This window comes from Amyelois transitella, chromosome Z (assembly GCF_032362555.1).
Source record: "Amyelois transitella isolate CPQ chromosome Z, ilAmyTran1.1, whole genome shotgun sequence".
In the NCBI taxonomy this organism is placed as follows: Eukaryota; Metazoa; Arthropoda; class Insecta; order Lepidoptera; family Pyralidae; genus Amyelois; species Amyelois transitella.
Window position 1 is genome coordinate 7101061 of NC_083535.1, and position 23779 is coordinate 7124839.

General features: G+C 35.9%; 4 protein-coding genes across 4 annotated transcripts; 2 read left to right on the plus strand and 2 right to left on the minus strand.

Annotated features, from left to right (window-relative positions):
* Positions 1-414: 414 nt before the first annotated feature.
* Positions 415-3809, minus strand: LOC106133764 (uncharacterized). The gene is made up of 3 exons (XM_060953619.1): positions 3261-3809; positions 3043-3174; positions 415-2528 (listed from the first exon to the last, which is right to left on the minus strand). Exons 1-3 carry the CDS (start codon positions 3357-3359, stop codon positions 888-890), a joined length of 1872 nt encoding a protein of 623 aa, XP_060809602.1. The 5' UTR covers positions 3360-3809; the 3' UTR covers positions 415-887.
* A 92-nt stretch (positions 3810-3901) lies between these two features.
* LOC106133765 (uncharacterized) lies at positions 3902-18925 on the minus strand. The gene is made up of 5 exons (XM_060953903.1): positions 18884-18925; positions 6689-6783; positions 6446-6523; positions 6120-6319; positions 3902-4250 (listed from the first exon to the last, which is right to left on the minus strand). Exons 2-5 carry the CDS (start codon positions 6775-6777, stop codon positions 3940-3942), a joined length of 678 nt encoding a protein of 225 aa, XP_060809886.1. The 5' UTR covers positions 6778-6783; positions 18884-18925; the 3' UTR covers positions 3902-3939.
* Positions 8003-17944, plus strand: LOC106133848 (uncharacterized). Its single transcript, XM_013333689.2, has 11 exons — positions 8003-8175; positions 13114-13231; positions 13636-13809; positions 13896-14020; positions 14242-14442; positions 14865-15070; positions 15502-15607; positions 15883-15989; positions 16362-16516; positions 16653-16721; positions 16893-17944. The coding sequence occupies exons 1-11, from the start codon at positions 8131-8133 to the stop codon at positions 16922-16924; spliced, it is 1338 nt and encodes a 445-aa protein (XP_013189143.2). The 5' UTR covers positions 8003-8130; the 3' UTR covers positions 16925-17944.
* LOC106133971 (uncharacterized) lies at positions 18679-23552 on the plus strand. The gene is made up of 10 exons (XM_013333896.2): positions 18679-18859; positions 19835-19970; positions 20349-20477; positions 20832-20971; positions 21213-21389; positions 21675-21712; positions 21995-22048; positions 22225-22290; positions 22827-22910; positions 23287-23552. The coding sequence occupies exons 1-10, from the start codon at positions 18776-18778 to the stop codon at positions 23522-23524; spliced, it is 1146 nt and encodes a 381-aa protein (XP_013189350.2). The 5' UTR covers positions 18679-18775; the 3' UTR covers positions 23525-23552.
* The last annotated feature ends 227 nt before the right edge of the window (positions 23553-23779 follow it).

Sequence of the window (23779 nt, forward strand, 5' to 3'; positions counted from 1 at the left end):
TTATTTAAAATAGGTTGAATTTTTAATAATAAAGAATGATAATAAAGGTTTGTTTGTATATAGTAAAAACTCATAAAAAATTGAGTATTACAGTTTATTTTGATGATCATTTCGATTTCAGAATCTTCAGCTGTTTCTTGGGTGCACTAAACTGTAAATTATACTGCCTGCGAAAGTTGGCAAAGTTTGTGGTGAGCTGCCTACCTGATAACAACCCTCCCTCAGTGGTTAACTAAAGCTTACATTTCGCTGTCAGTTGGAATTTTATTTTTTGTTGCATTTAAGGTCCAAGGTCGTCGTCAAAGTATCGTGAATTAAATAAAATTACAAATTGAACTTTAATTTATTATTAAATTTTGTTATTAAACTATAAGTCAACAAGTATAAAGCGGTTAAAATCTTATTATGATAAAATACAAAATATGATGTAAGTACGTTGTTTTTATAGTAGGTACAGTATTCGACAACTCTAGGGGCTCACATGTCATGCTGCGAAAAGCTAGATCAAAAGTCGAAACTATGCAAAGCGTCTACTTTTTATTTGTTCATATTTAACTTTCTTTAATACCATAAAATTGTTTTACTGCAGGATACACGTACTCGTATGTTTTAGGTAGGTATATTAAATACTGAATATGATGGTCTTTCGGGCTTCTAAAAGCTTGCATAATAGGACGAACAATTTCAACCATCACAATTGAATAGTAAAACAATATTTTTACATTGCATGAGTGAGTCGTCCACCTAGACTTCTAGTGTTGTCGCAAGGATAATGTATCACAAGCAATTACATATCTATTATTAAAAAATTGCAACTTGGCAATAATACTAGGCCATATTTTGAGCATGAAAACAAATATTATACATACAGTGAAAATTTAATCTAATTATAGCCTTGTAATTTCTGAGCTCACGTTAGCTTCTTTCTTCTTATATGAATGTGCAGGATACATGAAATGTTGATAGTAGGCATTAGAATGTGAATCCCCTGGACTCTTCGTGATGCTAATACGTCGATAATATTCTATTGACTCAGCACATTCACAAGCGAGACGTGTTTCGGACCCACTGCTTTCTAATTGGTATTTAGGTACCACAATGAGGCTTTCGGTGGACTTTGTAGGAGCACAGCGACTGTGGTTCCTAGTGTAAACCGAGTAATGGTGAGGCGTTGCGCTCTGTCGATGAGAATGTTTTTCTTGACCATGATGTTGGTACTCGTGATGGCTCTGCGTACTCCGGCCGCTGTGGCTTCGTCCGTGACTTTTTGATCGGTTTGAGTGTTTATTGCTCGTGTCCAAGTACCCATATCCAAAGCCGTAACCTCCGAATGCTTTAGTGGTTAAATTATCCCATGATTTGGGCTTGACGTGTTGATGAGAACTTTGATATTGTACTTTCGGCGAAGATTTAGCCTCGGATCGGTCATTATCCCAAAATAAGGTGTCGCTACTTAAAGATGTACTGTAGCTAGAAGCAGAATTGTCACATTGCACAGTAGCATTACTGGTAGCGTAAGATTGTAGACTACATTGACTAGTTTGGGTAGATTCAGTCGCCAAATAACGGTACCGGCTTGAACAATGACCAGATGAGCAGACTTTCTTGGTACGAGTGTGAGAACAGCCATCGGGTTTCTGGGTCGACTTATCGACTTGCTGACATTTTTCTTTTCTTTTGTGCTCTTTAGAGCATTCTTTCTTCCGTCGTGTCTTCTTCCTAGCGTTGGGCACGCAGTGTGGATCACAACAGGGACTTGCGAGATCATATGCTTCCAAACTATTCGCATCTTGATTACTATAATTAGGCATACATGGAGTACAACTGTGACTGTGGCTGTTTCTGTGCACCTTGGGGTGTTTGCTGTTAACAGAACTCTTATTATACCCGTCGGGCACTACTCGGTGACACTCTCCTGGAGCTTTTACCACATAATGCTGACAGTCACGGCGGTTTCGCGGAGAGCCGACGGTTATCACGAAACTACCTGAATGTATACTTGGCTGTATTAGACAGGCCCCGTACCTCGGATCTAAATATTGATACATAAAAACATTGGGTTGCGGAGGTTTGGCTGCAGTAACATTCTCACTCGACAGCGTGGGTCTACAATAAGTTCCATTGATGTTGTCACCTGCGTTGTTTTCTTCGCCATCGGATATGACATCTGAAGGTGAGTTTTTCTTTTTTTGGGAGGGAAGACTATGAGTTTTCCAGTTGGTATCGAATAGTTGTCTTTCGCGCAATGTTAATTGTTCAAGTTCTCTCATTTTGGATTGTATCGCTCTTTGAAGGTTGATGTATTTGAGATGGAGTTCTACTTTGCGCACACAGTCTTCGAATATGACGACCATGCGCATGCGTGAGTCGCAGGCGCTGATGGCGTCTACGATGGCGGCGTGGTCGGCACGCTCGACGTCGCCACCATTGATGGAGAGGATGACGTCGCCCTCGCGCATGCCGGCCAGCGCTGCGGGTCCGTCCGGCTCCACGTGGTCCACGTAAGTTATCACCTCTATCTCTTGTTCCTTACAACAAAATAAAAAGTTGTTAAAGATAGTCATAATATTATTATAGAGCGAAACATCTGCATTAATAATAATGCAATAACCAGAACATATATAATAGATAATTTGTTTTTTTTTAATTGTTAACTTTTTTACTCTTGTAGTCCTACGTAATAAAATACTAAGTAAGGACCTACATATTTGCTCTTATAAGTCAAGAAATAGCCATTATTTTTACCTAATAATTTTTCGCACCGCATGCTAGATTTAATAATTTGTAGGTACCTATCAGGTTTCAGAATTATTCCTTGGTATTATAACTTTCTGGTTTGTTTTCTTAATTTCTGTATACATATATAGCTGTAGCAACGATTTAATTGCGTTAAAAATTAGAATGTAGTTATAGAATACAGATTTCGCATAGCGATCACATTGTGTTAAAGATCTCGCTATTTAAATATAAATTGCGGTCATAACTTATAGCTACCTATAGCGTAAAAATTAGAGAGTTCGAAAATTTATTTTGATTGCTTACCTTTTTGTAATGTATCCCGTAACTTTGCAACGTAAACCCATAACTTCCATTTTTCTTTTCAACAATAATTGTGCGCCTCCTCCAATCTTCTTCACCCTTTCCTGGTCTTTCCGATTTAACCGATTCTCGTATCTAAAAAATAGTACACACAAACCATCAGTCATATTAGTCGATTCTAATTCTCAATCATTTATATAAAAATATTTCAAAATACTTACAGAATTATCCAAGGAATCTTCCTTACAGTCATTGCTAAGCAGTTTTTTCCCATTACTCATGCTACTTGGACATCTTTCATTTAACTTGGGTGAGCTCATCTCGCCTATCTGTCTATTAGTGCCTTGTTTAGATATACACAAATTTTGCTATTCACTTATTTAAATACACTGTTATATTGTTATAAATCCACGTTTTATTGCACGGTTATACATGGTTGGGGCTTCGCCACCTGCCGCCGGCTCAGATAGGGCGCGTCTAATCATTACGATACGTTCACGCATGCGTGAATCTGCGTGAACACATACAAGACTACAATAATGAAAACTATCTATAACATTACTAATTGATATTGGTTTATCTCATGAAACTAGGCTTTTACACTTTGATTATCAATAATAAATAAACTATTATGTGCCCCTTAGGCATAACTGTTTACTGAAAACTTTGCACATGCGCGCTGCATGTCACCTATTCCCGCTGGTGTATCAAACAAAGCATGAATTACATTTATATTTAACCGTAATTGTTTAAGAATTAACTTATTGTTCGTCATGAAGAAACGAAAAGACAAAATAAAAATTATCTATGAATGTATCTACATGATAGAATGAATTCAAAAACTTATAAAACTACGTTTTGCGTTACGGCTAAACTTATTTTTACGGCTCAAGTATAGTTTTATGGCGAGCGCACTAACGTATTTATTTTAGCATAATGTACCACCGAAGTATTCGGTATTGGTATTGGAATATCGGAAAAATTGTTGTTTAATGTCAGAAGGGGGGGAAACGCGATGGACTGTACTCCAGCTTCCTCAGGGATCGCTGCCATCCCTCTTACAATTTTCACTGTATCATTTCCGATTAAATCTCGTTTAAACAGTGATTTCAAATTATCACCCGAAGATTTCTTGAGTTTTGCAGTTAAATCATCAGAGTTTCCATCGTTATAAGTTTTATCATTTTCGGATACAGTCCATTGACCAGCATCTGAAATTTAATTATTATAATTAAACTGTAGTGTAGAAGTGTAGAAGAGTATAAGGTTTATTTATTTATTTATTTATTTATTCTTTATTGTAACAATTACAATTTGTAAAGTACAATAGGCGGACTTAATGCTAATAGCATTATCTAACAGTCTACCATTGGGTAAAGCGGAGAACCTTTGTGTGGGTGATAATAATAATGTATAACAAACATACTTACTATACGATATATACTAAAAACCTATACATAATATATACCTATATACTACACTAAACATACACATATACATATATATATATACATATACATATATTTGCAGCAGATTACATACAGAGATTATTTACTCTCTCATGACTGGGTCAGGAACAACTGGACCACGTGCGACTTAAAACTGGCGCGGCTCGGAGAAGCTTGAACGGAATCGGGAAGTGCATTCCAAAGTCTAACAGCTGTAGCAGCGAAAGAATTCGAATAAAAACCTGTACGGTGAAAAGGTGTTGCAAGGGTCAACCTGTTAGAGGAACGTAGGATTTTTTCATGAGTGGAACTTAAAAGTTGAAATTCAGATCTAAGATAACCTGGAGCTAGGGGATTATTAAGAATATTATAAAGTTGGCAAAGAATATGAAGATTCCTACGTTGTCGGATGGGCAGCCACTTAAGCTGAGAACGGAATTCAGAGACATGGTCATACTTACGAAGACAGAAAATAAATCTGATACAATTATTGAGAAGACGTTCAAGCTTATTCAGTTGTTCTTCAGTTAGATCCAGACAACACACATCAGCATAATCAATAATGGGTATAACAAGTGCTTGAGCTAGCATTACTTTAGTTTTGATGGGAAGAAAATGTTTCAGACGTTGCAGGTAATGTAGAGATCCGTAGACCTTTCGACTGAGCTCAACGACATATGGGTTCCAACAAAGGTTTGAATCGATGAGAAGACCGAGGTCTTTGACAGTAGGACTAAAAGGTATCGGAGTCCCGTCGAACATCAGAGGCAGCGTACTATTGAGGTCTAAATAATTAATTTGATAGGTACTTCCAACTACAACCGCCTGACACTTTTTAACATTAACCTGGATCCCAAAGTTTTTAGACCACCCCAGTATAATATTTAAATTGTTATTTATTACGGATATTGACTTATCTATGTCGTCTATATTAGTATGTGTATAAAGCTGCAAGTCGTCTGCATAAAAGTGATAAGAGCATGTAATCTGAGACGATAGAAGATTAATAAAAATAGAAAAAAGGATAGGAGATAAAATGCCGCCTTGCGGTACGCCGGCTTTCAGATCACACCAGTCGGATGACTCCGCGCCGTTGCGAACCCGCTGCCGACGACCGCGAAGATAACTCGAGAACCAATCAATCACCGATTTATTTTTCTTTCTAATATTTTTTTTGTACCCTGTGGTTCCTGGCAGAAATATAAAAAAAAATAGGACCACTATTTCCCATGGATGTCTTAAAAGGCGACTAAGGGATAGGCTTATCAACTTGGGATTATTCATTTAGGTGAAAGGCTATTTGAATTTAAATTTTTCCTAATCCTTTCAGTTTTTCTGTTGGCTCTATCTACCCCACAAGGGATATAGAAGTGAATTAATGAATATGAATATGACAATGTTTTGCAAAATATTCAGAAGAATCTCAATGAATATCGGTTTTTAATTGGTACACTTCATTGTTGTAAACTAATGTCTTAAAATAAAGATGATACAATTTTTACCTATTTAAATTTGCCACTTAGTTTTTCTTTTCATTTTGTCATTGACTAAAATCATTTGTGATAGGTAATAGTTAATAACCATAATAACCATTCTCACAAATAAAAATAACAACGATCCTAATTAACTCACCTGAAGATCCATTGTGATTCGGATTAGACAGGGCGTTTAAGTCCGACCAAAGTAACTGACGCGATTGCATATCATCAGCCTTAGGAGCAACTCCTATTAGACTTTGAGCAGTTATATTGGTCAGTAGAGGCGAAGTTATTTGACTCAAATCTATATTTGAACCATTTGTGTGGTAAAATGTAATGGCTTCTTGATTTCCCCTAAAAATAACTTGAATATAAGAATTACATGACAAGGGTACCTACTCGTAAATAGAAGGTTTTTCAGTATCTGCCTAGAATAGACCATGAAACTGCTAAATTAAACAATATTTTAACAATACTTGCGTAGTAGCATTCAAAGCATCATCGTCGGTTTTGTTGGTTATTATACCAACTTGGTATACCGTAGCATGTATGACATACCTGAAAATATTATTTAGCTATATATCATGCCTAAGATTAGGGGGACTCGTGAGCTTTATATAAAGGGAGTTGTTTATACATTATCAAATATTAACTATAACTATATTAAAAAAAAATCAAGCATTACTTACTACAACAACAATATTATTACGTGCATTCACTTACATGTCTTTATTTGGGTCGGTAAAATTACTCGTGACTTCCCCATTTTCTTGGCAAAGTCCTGGTGTTATAGATAAAATAAGTGGCATCATCCATACCTGAAAGCATAACTTAAAATTTTTGTGTTTGCTAAGTTCACTGTTTACAAATTATGTAATCGACAATATATTACGTAATGTTATATACCGTACATATATAATTTTATATAAATTGACCATTTGTTTATGCATTAATTGTAATGGCGTGAGGCTATGTATGTTCTGATTTTATTAGGTGAAAACATATTTTCTTCCTAAAGTCAGTGAGAACATCCTCAATACTTGTAATATTCAAATATGAAAACTTATTAACATAAATTAATATTTTTTTATTATTGGTATTTGTAGAATTCCGTTTTAAATAGTAAATTGATAAATAAAATCTTACTGACAAGGATCTCCATGACTGTGCTGTTGATAGGTATTCCGCAGGTTTATCTATCTGACTCCGTTGCAAATTAACTTATATGTTGCTGTTATTTAGCGGAGGCATGAGATTGTGTGAGAATTTACATTATTGCTAATTATTCGTATCTCCGTGATGAATGGTTAGTGCCGCGAACTCTATTTATAATTGTTGCCTGTTTATATTGTCTTGCATTCGTATAAGTTTGTGTCGTCATTACCTATTTAGTTATCACTGTGGAAAGTTATCTAGGACCGTGTCGGGTCTAGACACGAATTCCTGTAAATAACTTTGATATAATTAATAATTATATTATTTATAGAACCAAGAAAACATAGTATGAATAAAATATTGTAACATTCATCATGCGGTGGCTTTATAATGAAAAACAGTGCTAGTCGGTTAGCGCAAGAAGAGTTTTTAACCATTATGTATAAAAAATTGCGTTTTTTGTATAGGAGCCTTTATTTTATTTTGAAAGTTAACGTACATACAAAAAGTACAAAAAATCACGTTTTGAAACACGAATTGTATGGAGACCCCTTGATATTTTCATTTTTTTTCCAACGGAAATATGAAAATGTGATTGTTCATTTTCTAGCTCTCACGGTTTATGAGATTTATGGTGAGTTGTGACGAACGATCGGCCAGACAGACAGCGGAGGCTTAGTAATATGGTATTTATTTTAATTAGCACGTATTTTTTACTTAAGGGCTAGTTTTTTATTGGTGTTACTGTAACGCGCATATTCGATAACATCCATAAAAAAACTAAGTATTATTATTACATTTGGTACATATTACATTAGAGCATGATGGAAATACAAAATTCAATACCGACTCAAATATCATTGATCTTATCATTTATCTGGATATCTTGATTCGATCGGTGAGATTCAGTATGACGGTCTCTCGTTAGCGAATACGACTGGGAGTGACGTGCCAAGTTATTCCGAGTACTCGCTTCCCCTAGCCCTAGTGTTGATCCGAATAGCACCAATATGATCAGAAACAAAATTATGGTCACAGCAGGAGTCGTCACACTGGTAAGCTTTGTTAAGATTTTTCCTGTTTTGGCCTGGCGAATGTTAAAGATTGTTCTTGTAAATATAGTCTTTGTACAGAAATACAATTTATTCCATGTTTCCGAAAAATGGCATTTGGTATAAAGTGACTACCCTAAGTTTGTTACCTATACTTTTTTCCTTTGTTTATTTAAAACTAAGACTGTCAATATTCTATTTTGCTATTTTAACTTATTTCGCCATGGGGTGTACAACCCACCGTATCGTTAATTTTGATTAGCGTAAATAAATAAATAAATTATTCATCACTATTTATCTATAACTAGTTACCTACCTGTCTAGTTTTGCGATGCGATGTTTTTATATTTTTGCTTCTATAAATTATAGATTTAATCTTCCTTTAATGTGTATTAATTATATCTCTATCCTTGATTTAATATTATCTACTAGCTGTCACCCGCGACTTCATTCGCCGACAATCTAAATACATAAATAAAAGCTGACCCCCTGTGTCGGCCTCTCAGAAGGTTGGGGGGATATTTTTATACCCAAAGTATTATATCTTATATTATATTATTTATATCTTATACATCTGTGAAAACCGCATTCAAATCGGAGCAATAGATTTCGCGTGATGTGAGTCCAAACATACAGTAATACAAGAAAAAACATTTTTGTCTTCCTTTGGTCTTATATAGATCCCCCATATACGAGTATATAGTTGTTTATACAATATTTTTTAAGTCGGTACAGTCATCGGTTAATTTTTTTACATTACGGTTTCGGTTAAAATTTCAGAATAAGTTTGTAATAATAGTTCCTAATTAAACAGAATTTATGAAAATAAATAAAAAAGTTATCATTTTGTAGGGCAAAGAACATTAAATAAACTGAAGCAAAAATTAAAAAAATGCCATCCAGTACGGTACGACGTCATGATAACAGAGATATACAGTGAGCCACATAAAACGATAACTCCTGCAAAACGTAGACGAAAAGACGGTGGAATATATTTTAACTCGCTGCGGTACATGAAATTGTTACTCCTAATAAAGAAAGTTCTCATGGTATCGTAACCGGGACAAGTGTAACGATAATGCCGTCAATAGTTAAGAATATCTGATATTTACCACTTGAGAATCTATCACTGATAAAAAAAGGATCGCCTGAGGTGTTGTTGATCACGTTTTCACCATGGGCAGGTTAAAAAAAATCCGGATACAATACTAAAATTTGTGTACAAAATTGGTACAAAAGAGTTATCCATATTAAATACTACACATTAATAGAAACCGGAACAATATATTGATTGTAACTATTCTTTTTTTGTTTGTAATGGAAACCTAACGATATTTGACAGAAAGAAAAAAAAACCTTTACATTTAACCTGGTAGCCTCTGAAAAAGCTAGTTACAATGTTATATAAGATATTTTTGTAATATATAAGTACAAGTTTTTGTTCTAAATAACCTATTTACACTACTAATTATAGGAACTTATGAAAAATTGGGAATTGTGTCATAGACATCATTGTTAACCATAATGATAATGTTGATTTATGTTTATCAAACTTAGATACTAACTTCCTTAGAAATAGGTCATGAAGCACGCGTATGACGAATACGAATGAACGATATTTCTTATCCTAAACTGAGTTGTTCTAAATTTATCTAATGAAACCTTATAAATAAACAACACAACATTTATTACTATCACTAGTAAGTACTAACTACTGAAATGAAACATAACACTGAAATGTAATGAATTATCACATTTTATCAGCATACACTATTCGTCGTATTAGGCATTTGACGGTTATGGCAACTGCTAAGCTAGTAAATTTTAGTTATTTTCATAGTTTAATGTCGTATGGTCTACTGCTTCGGGGAGCAACAGCAGACATACAAACTATCTTCATTCTACAGAAAAGGGCAATTCGAGGTATCTACGGTCTAAAACAAAAAGATTCGTTTAGAGAATTTTTCAATAGGTACATATTCGATAACATTATGCATGTTAGGAAAAACTTAGACTCTTTCAAAAAGTAAGTGAATTAACTAGTAAGTCACAGTTGTTGACCTCAGCGCATCGGCTAGCTAAGGTAGGAAAATCATTTCTGATTAATTGTATAAGATTTTGTACAGTGTGTACATATCTTGTTTTATCTTTATTTATTTGACGAAATACTCGTATTGAAATAATTCGTTTTATATTCATTCACGTTTTTTAATGTAGACAATGTGCATTCGTCCACTTTTTATATTTAAGAGATCTATATTGGTAAATTGACGTCCGGTAAAATGCTGCAGTGTAGTTTGTTCCGCCACTTCTTCTACACATGTGTGCTTTGGAAGCGGTAGTAGTAATAATTAGATTTAAGTGATGTGACGTCAATAAGTGATACCTTGTACCCAATTTTGAAAAAAAAAAACTATTCTATCCTATTCTAATATGAATCGAGGTAAAGAAGATGATTACAGTAGGAAGAATACTTAACCAACCTGTAAGGCGTACAGATGTGATAATATACATTCAGTCAGAAAAGTATCGGGAATGGATTATTTATTTATGGTTCCAAATTCAAATTTTTGTTTTTTTTGTTGTTGTTAGATTGGCACAACTGTTTTCCATTTTGGCGCGGAGTTTGAGTTGCATCTGTTGTTTACATTAAATACAGTGCTATTTTTAGTTATATCATATCTAGTGTGTATTGCTAATTTCATAATGGATAAAAACATCGAACAAAGAGTTTGTCTTAAATTTTGCATTGCCAATGGAATATCGTGTTCGGAGTCACTGAAAATGTTACAGAAGGCTTACGGTGAATCGACTTTATCAAAAACTCGTGCTTATGAGTGGTACAAAGCGTTCAAAAGCGGTCGAGATGTGATGGAAGATTTGCCTCGCTCTGGTAGGCCATCAACGTCTGCAACTGAAGTTAACATCGCAAAAGTGAAGGAAATTGTGACTGAAAATCCTCATTCAACTTTGAGAGAGATAGCCACCGAACTTTCTGTATCTCACGAGTCGATCCGTACCATTTTAACTAATAATTTGGGTATGAAACATGTTGCCGCTCGGCTAGTCCCAAAAGACCTGAATTTTTTTCAAAAACTCAATCGCATGAGAGTCGCTGAGGACATGCTAGACCGAGTCAATTCCGACCCAACATTCATGAAACGCATTGTTACTGGTGACGAGACGTGGGTTTACGAGTTTGACATGCAAACTAGTCAACAAGCTTCGGAGTGGCGCCTTCCAACTGAACCGAAACCGAAAAAACCACGCCAAAGTCGTTCAAAAGTCAAAGTCATGTTGACTGTTTTCTTTGACTATCGCGGTGTTGTGCACTCGGAATTCTTGCCGGAAGGTCAAACGGTAAATAAGGAATATTATTTGAGGGTTATGCGGCGTTTAAGAGAGCAAATCCGACGAAAAAGGCCAGATTTGTGGAAAGAAAATTCTTGGATTTTGCACCATGATAATGCACCTTCGCACAAGGCCATCATTGTGAACGAATTTTTAACCAAACACTCAACAAATACCATCGAGCAACCACCATATTCACCAGATATGGCTCCAGCCGACTTTTTTCTTTTTCCTAAACTCAAATTACCACTTCGTGGCACCCGTTTTCAATCGGTAGAAGACATAAAAGAGAATTCGCGGCGAGAACTGACCTCAATTCCGGAAACAGCGTTTAAAAAATGTTTTGATGATTGGATTATTCGTTGGCGTAAGTGTATCGTTTCTAAAGGAGCATATTTTGAAGGTGATAAAATAAATTTGGATGAATAACAAACAGTTTGTGTATTATTGATCTTTTCCCGCTACTTTCTTGACAGAGTAGTATATCTCAAAAATCAATCCCGTCTATCATTTGCTCGTGATTTGCAATCGCTTTACCTTATATCTTTCTTATGTTATAAATACGAATTTCGAGGATCTGGTAAATAAAACAGACTTTAGGTACCTACCTTAAATGCAACTAAAATGCGAATCGTAAGAACTCTCGCTTTCTCCATTTTTCTTTACGGCTCCGAATCATGGTTAATTCGCACAGTTGTGGATGTGCTGGAGAAGAATGTTGCATACCTCAGTATAAAAACTAAACTCTCTACAACATGTTATTAACGAGTCCTAAGTTATTTCGGTCATATAGCTCGTAGACAGCGCGAAAATCTTGACAAACTAGTTGTGGTTGGGAAAGAAGATGATAAAAGACCATGGGGCAGATCTCTTCCCGCTGGTCTGACAGAGTGAAACTAATAACAAGACAAACTACTTATAGCAGCACTACCCTGAGAAAAGCCGAAGACAGAAACATTATGGAAACAGCTTGTCAACGAATTCGTCAAAGCGTGTCAGTACGGACACGACCTTCAGTAATGAAGAACACGATCAGGAACAGTTAACGAAAGTTCGTTAAGATGTGTATGAGTTCGTTACGTCGCGGAACGTAGTTAGTGAACTTGTAATGTAAAACATAGAGTCACCAATCGTTTAATTTTATCGAGATTCCGTCGCGCGCGTTCATGCCTGCATATTTCAATGGATGTAGGAATTCGTATTAGATCTAATCTTATCTTATCATATTGTAGTCAGAACCATCAGGAGAAACTTGTGAGACTCCACGGCAATGTTCTTATCCATTATTACGACACTAGAATGCGATAAACTTGTTAAGCCCACGATTTAAAACTAATAGCTACACATACAAATCATATTTTTAATTTATTGTTATTTCATTAATGAAAAATACGGTTAGGTACTACATACATATCATTCACCCAGTCTGGAAATAGGATTTTAAGAATGGTTCCTAGGGACCATAACGACGAAGTGACTGCTGTGTTTGAGCACAAAATTTTAATTAAATTGGGCACGTATTTTGAAATTTGATTTTTCATACTTCATGTGGCAAATTATATTTTCTTTAATAATATACTTCTGTCACAGTTGCAAGCACTGGGGCAACTATTCTTCTCTTCATTATGTCTGGCGCAGTATTTCTGCATTATCGACTTTCTGAGAGGACTGCCGCTTCTTCTCTACGTTAGAATACTCTACTTTCACAGTGAGTACACTATCAATATACAAAATATAACGTTTAAAAAACTAAAAATAAACCGTAGTTAACAGATTTAAATCCTTACATTATTCTGTTAACTACGGTTTATTTTCATTCAGTCATCTAACATGTATTTCTACTATTATTCTATTCGTGCTGCGTGGTTCTCGGCATTAGTATGAAAAAGAATAGGACCACTCCATCTCTTTCCCATGGATGTCGTAAAAGGTGGCTAAGGGATAGGCTTATAAACTTGGGTTTCTTCTTTTAGGCGATGGGCTAGCAACCTGACACTATTTGAATCTTAATTCTATAATTCAGCCGAACGTGGAGCCTTTCAAGACTGTTGGCTCTGTCTACCCTGCCAGGGATATAGACGATATGAATAAATCTCTACTTTCAACTTTCAGATCCGGGACCTTGCGGTGTTAGAGTAAACATCGGCGAAGTTATAGACGGCATTGCTAACCAAGCATTCGTCTTGATAACTCAAGAATCAATGCCAGTATTTCGGACATTTCTCATAAACTGCATCAGCTTAGGGCTCAGTGTGCCATGGGTCCTTTCAAGCATATTTATCATCAGTGAGTTTTAATACTTATCATATTCGTGTTCATTCCTTTAAAGGACACTCTGGCAGCTATAGAACTTAAGTTTCGCAATTTTGCAGTGGGAGGGGCGCGGAACGACAAATCAAAGGGAGTGCGATTTCCTTGGATCATGACGACGCTAACGGTTTGCGCCCTAGACTTAGTGGCTACTGTCATTTACGCGAATGATTCTTTCCATACTAGGGTAAGTATTAACATCAAGATCTTGAATTATAATCACATCAAAAAGAATCACAATTAGATCGTTCACGAAAGGTCAGGTCTGGTTCGGCGTGATATTAATTTAGTCTATAGTCTCATGTCAAGATATAATGGAAATATTTTTTTATTTAAAAGATCAGCTTTCACTTCACATCAAATCACACAGTGCTTATCAATGAGGTCAATTTCGTCCCCGATTTTCAGACATTGTCCGACATAATGGAGTTCGTGAACGGCGTGGCCAGCGGACTGGGTGGTGCCAACCTTGACACGAGCTGGGCAGCTTGGATCATGGTGTTGGTGTACTCCCGCCTGGTGGTGCTGTTCGTGTTCAACCTGCTCCTGCTTGTCTTCGTCATCGTGGACTGCAATGCGGACCGGCGGGTGGAGGTCGACACTGGTGTCGTGAGTGACGTTTACAAAGTTAATCCATACTGACATTATAAATGCCAGAGTAACAGTCTGTGATACAATTTTATGCCATAACTACAGAACCAATTTGGATGTACTTGATATTGATGGTTTGATATAGATAGCTCGAGGGCCTGGGAAAGGCTACTTTTTACCACGAGAAAACAAGGCAATAAATATGACATCTGATATTTGAGATTCTTCATCTTTTCGTGATTATGCATTGACTCTGTGTAGGGTACCTACACACGTGAGATTTTAAAACAATCTCAAGTTTTATTTTTTATTTACGTTTTATTATCTGCTCAAAATAAATATTTTGTAGCACAAACAAGTCAAACCTTGGATCAAACAATCTTTACTAGCCATTAAATGTGAAAGTCAACTATTGCCAGCATGAAAATATTTTATTCCAGCAAGTAGAAGCCCCTACAATATCCACACAGACAACCAGCGACAAGGACTTGGACACGGACAGTCTCACAAGCGAGCCCCCGAGGATCCCGCGGCCTTTTCTGAGCCGCTCCTTCAGGAGAATGAAAGAGTTTTTGTTTAAGAAACCTTCTCCGCCCCCACAAAGGACTACGTCTGTCCCGGAGTCGATAAACGAATCGCCACACAGGTAGTTACTGCCAAGTCAAAGTATATTTCGTCTTTTTCATTTTCAAATAGGTATTCTCTATCTTCTTTTATAAAATCACGCCTCCTTCTCTTTTCTTCTCTCCATCTGAATCTCAATTCCACTATTGAACCATACCTACAGCTGAACGTGGCCTTTCAGACTGTTGTATATTTAATTTTCAAGATATCTTTGAATTTCATTAAAAAAGATTTCTTTGCATAATTAAGTATACACTTTTCTGTGTTCGAATTGATCTTGTTTTTATTTTGGCGTGAAGAAAATTCTGCATTTTAATTTGTGGCTCCCAGCATATCACATAAGTTTAAACCTTTATTGCGCTTATGTTGGAGTTAAATTTAAAATTACTGTGGGTATGTTTTTGTTGCTAAACCCTGCCTAGTGAAGTACAATTTTATTTACTTCTTGATCAGGTCACTACATGCGCAACATGTCAACATCGACAAGAAGACCGTGAATTTCCCCGAAAATTTACTGTCACTGCCTCAAAGGCTCGAAAACATGATCGCAGAACAACAAGTAAGAATTATAATTTATTTAACCACGTTAATGTTTCCTACATTTACTGAAATAAGTGTGAAATAACTTTGATTACTTACTACTTTTATCAGTTGGTTGATTTTAAGAGTATAAAATTTTCTTTAAAGAGCTGCGCCATGTAATTACAGCACTTTGTATCCAACTGTGATTGTGAATTTATACTCTTATTAGTCACCTCTCTGGAAAGAAGTCCGGGGGTGCGCTAGTAAGTAATAAATTATATTTTCGGTGCGTACATATATTTCTGATTTTAGCGGAGACTAGACAACGCAGTGATCGACACGTCTGGGCGGCGCAGCCCACCACGAACATCGCAGTCTATGCCGCATCTCAACCTTGCCTCCGCTCAGGATAACCACGGGTAACTTTAATACAATACCTACTTCAAAAGTAAACTTACTCAATATATATTTTTAATATTTTATTATTATTCTTTTATATCTGAAGAAATGTCATTAGATTACGTTATAGCCATGACCAAGCAAAAATTTTTTGCGTTATTAAGATTTTATTTGGGAAACTATCATAGAACATGAATTGTGTCCTTTTATTTAATTGCCCATGTGTAATAGAAAAAAAAGCTTTTATAATAATTCTGATTAGCTGTACATGTATAAATAGAAATACAGACGGGATGTTTATTCCCCTCAGAATATATTATTCCTATTCATATAACCTGCCTACTGCTATTCCTTAGTTGCCTCTGTTTTTTTTAATATTTCTCATCGCGCAGTCGTCGCGGTACTGCAGCAGAACTGCAAGGTCAGTTGCCGTGGGCCTACATTCCGGCGCCTGCGCATCGCATGCGGGACCAGCTGCCTCCCGACGAGGACCTGCCGCCCGTCCCGCTGCCGGACTACACCGCCATACAGCCCTTTAGGAAAGCCTGTGAGTTGTTGAGTTAAAAAAGGACGACTTCATTTCTTTCTGTAATTATCGTAGAAAGCGCCGCCAAATGAAAATAAATTGTCCATCTTCTATTTCTGTCTTCTGTCAGTAACATTTATTATTTTTTGTCATACAGCGGTCCACCGCGCAGCCTCCAGTCTCAGTTCCCTCATACAGAAACGAGAAGCCCTAGGCCAATCACGACGTAAGTTATTGCATCATTCTTAATTCATTTTGATTATAATTAATACGAAACCCTTTCATCACATTTTCTCATTCTCCAAAAGTGTACTTTAACGCTAGCAAGCTAGCATTATTTCAAAATGCTATTCAAGTTTATATAAGTGTAAGACATCATTAGTATTTTTTGTTGCAGCCACACTAAATCAATCGGATGTTTTGTACTAAGCAACGGTAAATGAAGATTACTTGTTTGTAAAATGAAATGAATACCTATAAGGTTATGAATGAGCGAAATGTATTCTTGAATGTGTGCTTCAGTGGAACAATGTTTTAAATAATAAGGTGATTGTGTAAAATTTTAAAAACGGGGCTCCTTTTCCGTCTGCGATATAAACCAACAAGTTTTTTTTCAAAATTAACAGTGATGTGCTTGTAACTTAGATTAAGAATATTTTTTGATCGTTCGTTCTTTTGTTCGTTACTTTCAATTGTTTACCTACCAATTGTTATGTTAGCGAATGTAGGAAATTTTAAATCAGAGACTTTTAAAACAGTGAAATATCTAATAAATTATAAGTGTCCTCTATCTGGGACCGACCTTTTCTCAATAATAAAGAAACGGTCAAGTTTATCTCCATTCGTCACTTTTTGTTTCCTCACTTTACTTTGACATCAAAGTTTAGAAATTAAATTGTAGACAATTTAAGCGAAGACTTTTTTCGAACACTTATATATCATGTTTGCACCTATGGAATACATTGTTACTTTCCTTTCTATTGTTTAATAGATAGCGTAAAGCATTTCCACAACTGCCCTAAAAATAATTTCACTAAGGGAGAAACTACAGCGCACATTTACGCGTACTATGGCAACGCCCTTTCTTCAGATTAAAAATTTACATAAGATCGTGACATTCTGTCAGCTTTTAAAAACCTAGGGTAAACTGAGTAATATCCCGATACTCAACTTTTTATTTAAATTTATGTCGTGATGTGTATAACATATAGACAGCCTATATTAACAACCCTGGTTTAAATTACTCATACATGTTAAATACGACCAGTCTACAATGACTTTGACTACTCTGTAAAAGTGCCTTCAAGTCAGTGCATTTAATATTATGATGTTGATTGTATGTAAGCATATCTAGTTATTAATTGTTATTATCTTGCAATGACAATACTAAGATGATTTTATTATTTTAGCTTTTAATGTAACAGGTTAAGTTTGTACAAATTAAATATTTTTTATGCTAATCTTTTAAGTTTATTACCTTGTATACCCAAAGTTATCATAATTCTTACACTGGATAATCCCAAAAACATTTTACATTCATAATGAATTACTCACATTATATCTATGTAGATAATAGTCGGTCATCATTTTGTATTGTTTGATTTGAGTCATATCAATTTCCGTTATTTGTCAAAAGCAATCTTGAATATCACATTGTCCATAAACATTCCTACGTATAAATCTTCCCAAATAGGTTCTCCCCATTATACTAGCAATAGTTTATTGCACGATATTTATATTCATATAATTTTAGCAAACACCACGGAAAAAATTGCTTTTACCGGAATGAAAGGTACCCTTTGTCCTTCACTACTCTATACTACTCTTAATTATAGGTATACTTGAAATTTTAAAGAAGATTGGCACAGAATAGGTATAATGCGTGAAGAGAACAAACAAACAAACTTCCTTTGCATTTATAATAAGTATCCATAGGGATACTTAGGCACCTAAGATTTATGATAAGTACTTCTAATTAACAGCATTGGGAAGCCTTTATTTTCTTAAAAACAACTACTACAGTTGAGCTACAGAAAAATGTATAGGTGTTTATACCATAGGTTTGCGGACCACTCAATCAACAGTAAATGTCAATACCAACAACACCTGCCGAGTAAAAATTCATAAGGTACTTTCAGAGATAGTACGCGAATTAATACTCATATTCAGCGATAACAATTATCACGACGCGATTAACACATCGATTCGTAGTCCCTTCAGAAACGCACACTTTTTGGACATGACGTGTTTTCATGTGAGCAGGAAAAAGTAGGAAAGAAAATGAACAAAAACGAGAAGGGAGGCAGCGTAGGACCTTCACCGGGGCTTACCCTGATCGGGGTGCTGTCTGGAGGCTTGACAATCGTAAGTAAAAACTTTCTACGTTACCTGTGTTGCTAAAGGCAGTTTATTTGTGGCGACAGCGATCGATATTGATTGGTAACAAAGCAACTAGCTGCTGTTTAGTTAGTCATTCTGATATATTTTTATCAACTTTTGTTTTGCTTAATTGGATTTTTGCAAATTCAGTTGCTGGTTTCTGCGAATTTTAGTTAGAAAATACGTTTTATAGCTTGAGAACTATATGTACACAAAAGGTCGACAACGACGATTAAAAAAAATTACTGGTAGGTATGTTTTACCTAATGCATTTTGCGTCTTAAGTTTTGAACGAGAGGAAAGCGCCACGATGAGAGAGAAATATACATTGGCACTCAGAAAAAGGGCTTCTATTATTTTTTTATAGCAGTTACCTTTTACCCCCATATCCACGTGTATATTACTAGTACTCTTATATCTGTACATGAAATAACTTTCCGCCTTTTGAAAAGCTATCTCCTGCTGGTAAATCCCCCTTAGAATATGAATGTCCTTAAAAAGGCTGCTAGCTGCTTTGTTAGGGAACCAAACAAGGTGATTCTCCTGCAACATCAACATGTGATGATGATTTACTGGTTTTTTCTGTTCAAAATTCCTTGCTCACTATGTTAATAGAGCGATCGTCGTATTTTGTCATAGCATTTCATGTTATTTACCGGCAGTTGGAAATTGTGGTTGCCTTCGTTGCAATGATATGTGCCCGGGTTGCAGTCTGAAAAGAAACCCAGGTTCTCCTATGACCACGATTGACGAATGGTTAAGTCAGTTAATTGAAGTGAATCTCGTCTGACCTACGTGATCCTGTTTCATATTACTATTAATGACGCTAGCTGGATAAGGTTCCTTTACTCAGGTAGATTCATGCTTGTCGTGATTATGGGAACTGAGTGGTGCTATTCTAAATATGCTGAGAACCACACGGCAATTTGACTAATCCTCAATCCTTACATACATTTCCAGGTCCTCAGCGTGGTATACATCACACTATATTCGCTTGCCGTTCACGTCCGCAACAATTGCGATGCTGGCATAACATCACAGTCCGGGCCAGGCAGTACATTCTTTATAAACATACTTCTACAATTATATTTTAAACGTATGTATCTTCTATAAGTACTTACTATATTAATGTTTACTTGATTTATCAATTTTGCCCAAAGAGATAAACTGTACCTACGCTCTTGTTTAACAAACAAAAGAAGAAATGGCACCTTATGTACGTTTGGTACTAGGTTCTCGGTTTAGCTTATACATTTCCTTAAGTCTTACGACGTCCTCGGATACTTTTGGGAAGCGTTGCTACATTGCCGGAAACACGCTGCTCAATTTTGCTAAGGTACCTTCATATACCTAACGTACCTAAAAATTTCAGAATTAACAGCCGTGTAGATGAAGTTAACAAGAACGTACCTACACCTAGGCCTATCGCCAGGTGACCTACGTTTTCCTTCAATACGTGAATTTAAAATTTCAGAGGATGATTGCCCGCACGCCCTGTTATTAAATCTGGATATCACACAAGAACATACAGTGTTCGTAATGGCGTGCCTCTCGCTTACAGTTTCGATCCTTTGTTTACTGTTGGCGATCGGTTTCATTGCAGGTAACAGAAGAGTCCTAATTCATATGTAGTGTCTTAGTTATCTAACCAAAGGTATTTAGATTTCTGTGCTTTCTTAGTACATTTAGATAAATAAAGCATTCGATAATTTATTTTGGTGAGATTTTTTATCTGCGTCGTAACTTAATTAACTGAATGTTTACAATATATTTAGTACCTGTACTTAAATCATGTCTCATGCTGAAAGTTAAAACAGAACATATTTGTAAAAATGTACCTAATAAAGTTACTTTTAAAGTTAAAGTTTTAATCTGAAACACCCCAACATCATAAAGGATAAACCCTTGGTTTTTGATGTTGCGCTTGCGGCTGTTTCAAACCATTTTTTTATTACAGCTTTGAAAACTGAAAGCGCCTTGAAATATATAGAACCCTTGGGGTACTGCTACATTGTATCGATAATCTTGTCCATAGCCATTGACCTAGCAGCGACGATTCACTTTGGAATGGATTACAATACATTTACTGAAAACATGGTAAGATAATTTACTCTGATATTATATGTAAAAGGTAGTCAACGGCTTGCAGACACTGAGTTTGTATCGTAGGTATGACGTGTGAACGAAACAGAATAAAATAAACAAAATATTTGCCTGGCTGGGAATCCAACCTAGGACATGTTAACGAACGCCTAATTTGTCTTATTTCCCTTTTTAAATCTATTATCTGATGAACTCTGATACTACTTCTATAACTATCTATTTAAATACATTCCAGAATAATTCATCGCCAGGAGTGAGTATAAACTACGTTCGAGATATGTACAGACTGGGAGCTCTGTTATTAATGCTTGTCTCAGCGAAGGGATTCTTAGCTCCTGTTTTTAACATTATTTTTATATCACTGTTAATCTTTTACCTAGTGGAATTCAGACAGAAAATTCAAAGCGAAGAGGTAAGTACTTAGCAAGTTGCTTGCATAATATTGTGTTATACCGTACAAAATGCTTTTCAGCATTTATTCATCAACATCACATAAGCCGCAAGAAGTCACTGCTGGCTGACCCTAAGCTTTCTCCAAAAATTTGTATTCCAAAAGTTGATTCCCCGATTTCCTTATGGTACCGTTTCTACCTCATTGTCCGTTTTCGTGTGTGCTTGGCTCACTAGCACAATTTTTTTTATTTTTCCCTTAACACACAGAGAACAGCTTAACAAATTTGTAAATTTTTTCTTTCAGCATTCCATACATAAAGTGGGAGCTTTAAGAGCATACGAGTAAGCAAAACACCTTATTTTGTTTCTTAATGATATTTACTTCCGAATTCAATCAAACTTGTACCTATCTCAATGAAAAATTCAAGAACCAAAGAATACCAATGTTTGCTTTTATATGACTATGTGTAATTTTCCAAAAATTAAACCTTATGTGTCTGTGTTCATCACAGTGTGCACATATTTTATCCTTGCTTTTTATATTTATTACGTTAAATCTGTTTCCTTCTTATAAATATAGATATATATGGACATTTTATTAAATTTTACGCCCTTACTTTTCAGTCAACCAAGAAGAATTGACGAGCAATCAGAAAATTCGTTTCAACAATTCAGAGCGTCAGTAGCTTTTTTTATTAGTTATCAAATCTGTTTAAGTAACTATTTTAATCTTCAGAAATCCTGGTAGTTATATCTTCTACTCTTTAATCTTTTTGCATGTTCTATAGAAATAAAAAACTGAGTTTTACTCATTGTGTATGTAGCCAATTATTTTATTTATTTTTTTGTTGCAGACAGCCGAAAAGAAATGATGATCCATGGCAAAACGGATCAGAGAGCACCTACGCGCCGTATAGAGGGCGAGTATAATGCAAACATTTAAGATTATACCTACATACATATTAACAGGCTGTATGGTAAATTGCGTTTCATATTTAAAGACGTAGACATGAACATGATTAACTTTATGAAATATAAAACCAACAAAATACAGTGCGTATTTTGTTATTTTAAAAGATAAATAAAGTCAAAATAGTGCATAGTCTCAGAATGTTTGGACACTTCCAGCGAGGCGGCTTGCTATCGGCCCCGCCCGCGCTTTCAACTTGTCTGATTTCCACACTTCTTTTAGTTGGTTGATTAGGTAAAATTTTCAGCCCCTATTTTTTTTCTAATTATTTGGAACGAATCAAAAACTGAATATGCAAAGCAATTTAACAGACATCCTTTATATAACAAATTTATAATATGAATAGAAATAATCAAGATTGTTACTAGATTGACCCAGAATCTAAAAATGAGGTTATTGCCTTGTTTAAGCATCATGAAAAAATTTGAGATTCGATAACGATGCATCTTCGTAATTGAAAGTTTAACGTAGCAACTGTTTCCGCAGGCCCCAGGTGAACCCTATGTTTGTGAACGATGAAGACCACTCCCGCATGCCAAGCCGTGAGCCGCCACGTTCAGAATATACAAAGTATGTGTACATTCACTGTCTATACTTGACAAATATCCATATTAAATCTGCGCATTACTGATTAACTCTGGATTCTATGCGGCGATGGGCTGCAACGTAAATCTGAATTTCATCACTTAGACATACAGCCTTGGCCAAAAGTCTTAGGCACCCCCAACTTTTATTAAAATAATGAAGTTAAACTACTTTTATAACCCTGGCAATACATTAGAAATAAGTATTTATTCATCGTTTCAATAGTAAACATGCATTGTGTATTTTTATGGGGTGCCTAAGACTTTTGGCCAAGGCTGTACTTCTGAACGCGGCCTTTCTGTCTTTGTTCTGTCTATCCCATAGAGGATAAAGACGTGATTATATTTATAATGTGTTACAGCCCATCATACGAACGCTACCCTTCGCACCACAACCACCAACCGTCGCTCGCATCGCGGCCTTTCTCCTACCTAGAAGACATCAAGCGGCAGCCGGCACTCAAATCCCCCAGTCCGACCAGGGAGCCCCAATGGCCGCGTGACCCCTGGGACGCGCAGGCGCCCCCCGTGCCAGCGCCAGATTATAGCCCGGAAACACCGAGACGGCTAAAGTCTGCGCTTAAATCTTCATTCATGTAGAATTGATAAATAAATGACTAAGTGGAAAGTAATTCTTGTACATTTGGGATGCGCAAGCACACCCCGCGCCAGCTGATTATTGCCCCGAAACATCAAGGCGGACCGTCTACACTGAACTCTTCCTTTTTATAATATCTACAATTAAATTCCTAAATAAAATGGGCATTCTAACGTTTTGGAACGCGTAGGCTTTATAACCCAGAAATACCGGGGGATCAAAAATAAAAGTGTAAACTCTATAACATGAATGACGAA